At 38.9% G+C, this 3,055-nt stretch overlaps 1 protein-coding gene across 1 annotated transcript; it reads left to right on the plus strand.

The window, feature by feature from the left end:
• Window positions 1-1,741: 1,741 nt before the first annotated feature.
• On the plus strand, window positions 1,742-2,674 carry LOC103729623 (olfactory receptor 4C16). Its single transcript, XM_008827700.1, has one exon. It carries the CDS (start codon window positions 1,742-1,744, stop codon window positions 2,672-2,674), a length of 933 nt encoding a protein of 310 aa, XP_008825922.1.
• Window positions 2,675-3,055: the final 381 nt, after the last annotated feature.

Here is a 3,055-nt window from a genome sequence, read left to right on the forward strand (position 1 = left end):
TTCTTTCCCTTCTCTTTTCTTCCCTTTTTCTCCCTCATTCCCTCTCTCTGTCTCTTTCTCTTATCCTTCTTCCTTCCTCCATCCCTCCTACCCTTCCTCCCTCCCCCTCCCACCCTCTTTCTTCCTTTCTTTCTTTCTCTCTTTCTTTCTTTCTTTTTCTCTCTCCCTCCCTCCCTCCTTCCTTCCTTCCTCCCTACCTCCCTGCCTCCTTCCCTCCTTCCTTTCTTCTTCTCTCCTTTCCTTTCTTTGCCAGAAAGCAGATCGTGGAGGACCAACTCTATGACTCTTTAAGCTGTCAATGGGCAAAATTGAGCAACCCGTTAATACTTACAGAATATGTTAACAGAATATGTTAAGTTCTGTCTGGAAATAACCTGAGTATAGAGAGTCCACCATTGAGAGAAGTTCATTATAATTGACACAGAGAGCAGATCACTTAAGAGAGTCAGCCCTTAAGGAAAGTGGTGCTTTCCACCATGGATTCTGCAGCACAAGAAAGACACCAAGCAGCCACCTGACACTCAGTTCCATTTTTCTATCCTGACCTCTTCCCCACATTTTTCAGGATGTTTTTCTTTCAGCTCTGCACTATTATCTTCAACACAAGTACACTGTGTTTTTAACATTGATGTTTTAGGATTAATTTATACTTATATGTATAAATGTTTTGCTAGCATGTAGCATATGCAACACATGTGTGTAGTTCAAACAGAAGCCAGACAATGGCATTGAATTCCCTGGAACTGAAGCTACAGATGGTCATAAGCTTAGCTGTGAGCTATCACGTGGGTGCTGGAATCAAAACTGAGTCTTCTGCAAAAGTGGCAAATGAGTTTATACTGAGCCATCTCCCCATCCCCTGCTCATTATTGCTTTGACCAATGCAGGTAACATAAAGTTGCCTCAGCTTATTTGAAAAGTACAGCTGTGAATAAAAAATGTACTGCATTCTGGTGCTGTTTGTCTCCAGGACTTTGTGGTGAATTTTTGTGTCTGATGTCTTTGAAAACATGATAAATTGTGCTAGTGTTTATCTTAAGCAGAGGTGTAGATTATGGGATAGATTACGGCAATACCCATAGACATCAAAACACCATGGATTTGCAGCAGGAAAATTTGAAAAATCTCAAAGTTCTCCTTTCATCACTTAAAGGCCAAGGATCCATGTCTACTGTTTAATTTTTAAAAGACAATTTATATGTCCGTCAGAGTCCCTTCTATTCCAGGTACTTTAGGTAATTCACTATGCTATTTGAAGTCAGTCTGCTTTGATTCTGGATTTTGCCATGGATTTGTGAATTAAGAACTTAGTTGCTATCTACCACATTTGATAAATGGATCCCAAAAAAACTTGTGAATGTCTCTTATAAACAAAATGGTATTAATGACATAAGTATTACAAATAAAGGTAATATAAATTGTTTTACTTTAAATTTTGCTAAACTTCTATATCTGCAAGGCATTGAATTTTAACTAATGAGGGTTAAAATATAAGAACACATAGATATCCAAAATTCTATTGACAGAAAAGATAGTAAAGAAGAATGCCCATAATTGTGTTTAAACAAATGTCTGCAAAATTATGAAAAAGTAGAAAAGGATATAATGTAATTTTTAGTAAAGAAGAAGTAGAATGTCCCTTGTGAGGCAAAATTACTTTGCTTAAAATAGATATTACATGCTAAATTAACTCCATTTTTTGCAGATTACCAATTTTACCCTCTCTTTTGTTCATAAAACCATGATGCTGAATACCAATGTTTCCGAGTTCATTCTAATTGGATTGACGCAGGAACCTGTTAGGAAGACCATAGTGTTTTCCCTTTTCGTACTTTTTTATATGGGGACATTACTGGGCAACTTGCTGATTATCACTACCATCAAGACCAGCCAGGCACTGGAGAGTCCAATGTACTTCTTCCTGTTTTACTTATCCTTGTCTGACACCTGCTTCTCTACTTCAATAGCCCCTAGAACAATCGTTGATGCCCTAAGGAAGCAGGCCACTATCTCTTTCACTGAGTGTGTAATCCAAATTGTTTCATTGCATTTCTTTGGCTGCCTGGAGATCCTCATCCTCATCCAAATGGCTGTTGACCGCTATGTGGCCATCTGTAAACCCCTGCACTACATGACCATCATGAACCATCAGGTCTGTGGTGTGCTGGTGGCTTTGGCATGGGTAGGATCCTGTGTCCATTCTTTAGTTCAGATTTTTCTGGCTTTGAGTTTGCCTTTTTGTGGTCCCAATGAGATTGATCACTACTTCTGTGACCTGCAGCCTTTGTTGAAACTTGCCTGTTCAGACACCTATGTGACCAACCGCCTCCTTGTGTCTAATAGTGGAACCATTTGTTCAGTGGGCTTTATCCTGCTGATGGCCTCTTATATTGTCATCCTACATTCCCTGAGACACCATAGTGCTGAAGAGAGGAGGAAAGCTCTCTCCACCTGTGTCTCCCACATCATTGTGGTCATATTATTTTTTGTGCCTTGCATATTTATATACACACACCCTGCAACCACCTTCCCCATTGATAAGATGATAGCTGTGTTTTATACAATTGGAACACCTTTCCTTAACACTCTGATTTATACACTGAGGAATGCAGAGGTACAAATTGCCATGAGGAATTTCTGGAGGAAGACATTTATCTCAGCGGACAAAATATGATAGAGACTTGAATTGATATAGAAGCAGAGGACGTGACGTTCGGATGATTTGTTTATTATAGACCTATACTGATATAGGAGCATCAATTTGTTCAATAGAATAGGAAAACCGAATATATCCTTTGGTAAATATCGAACTATATATGTAAATAAGAGATAGCAGTACTTGCAGTCATCTATGTATGACCCTTCAACTTCAGGGTGTTCCCTGCTATGTCTCTGACTCTCCATACCTGGTATCACTTAGCTTTTGATCTAGGGTTTTTGTCCTTCACGTCAATGTCTCATATTGTATAACCTATGCACTTCCCATCTGTATTCACTCAATATATATCCAGCATTTTTTGGCTTTTCCATATCCCAAATAATTTCCTGTATTTTC

The sequence above is a fragment of the Nannospalax galili genome, unplaced genomic scaffold (genome assembly GCF_000622305.1).
Source record: "Nannospalax galili isolate Female #2095 unplaced genomic scaffold, S.galili_v1.0 scaffold593, whole genome shotgun sequence".
Lineage (NCBI taxonomy): Eukaryota > Metazoa > Chordata > Mammalia > Rodentia > Spalacidae > Nannospalax > Nannospalax galili.

Excerpts from the sequence above, each read along its gene's own strand:
- LOC103729623 (XM_008827700.1), top strand. The coding sequence starts at position 1,742 with ATGATGCTGAATACCAATGTTTCCGAGTTCATTCTAATTGGATTGACG.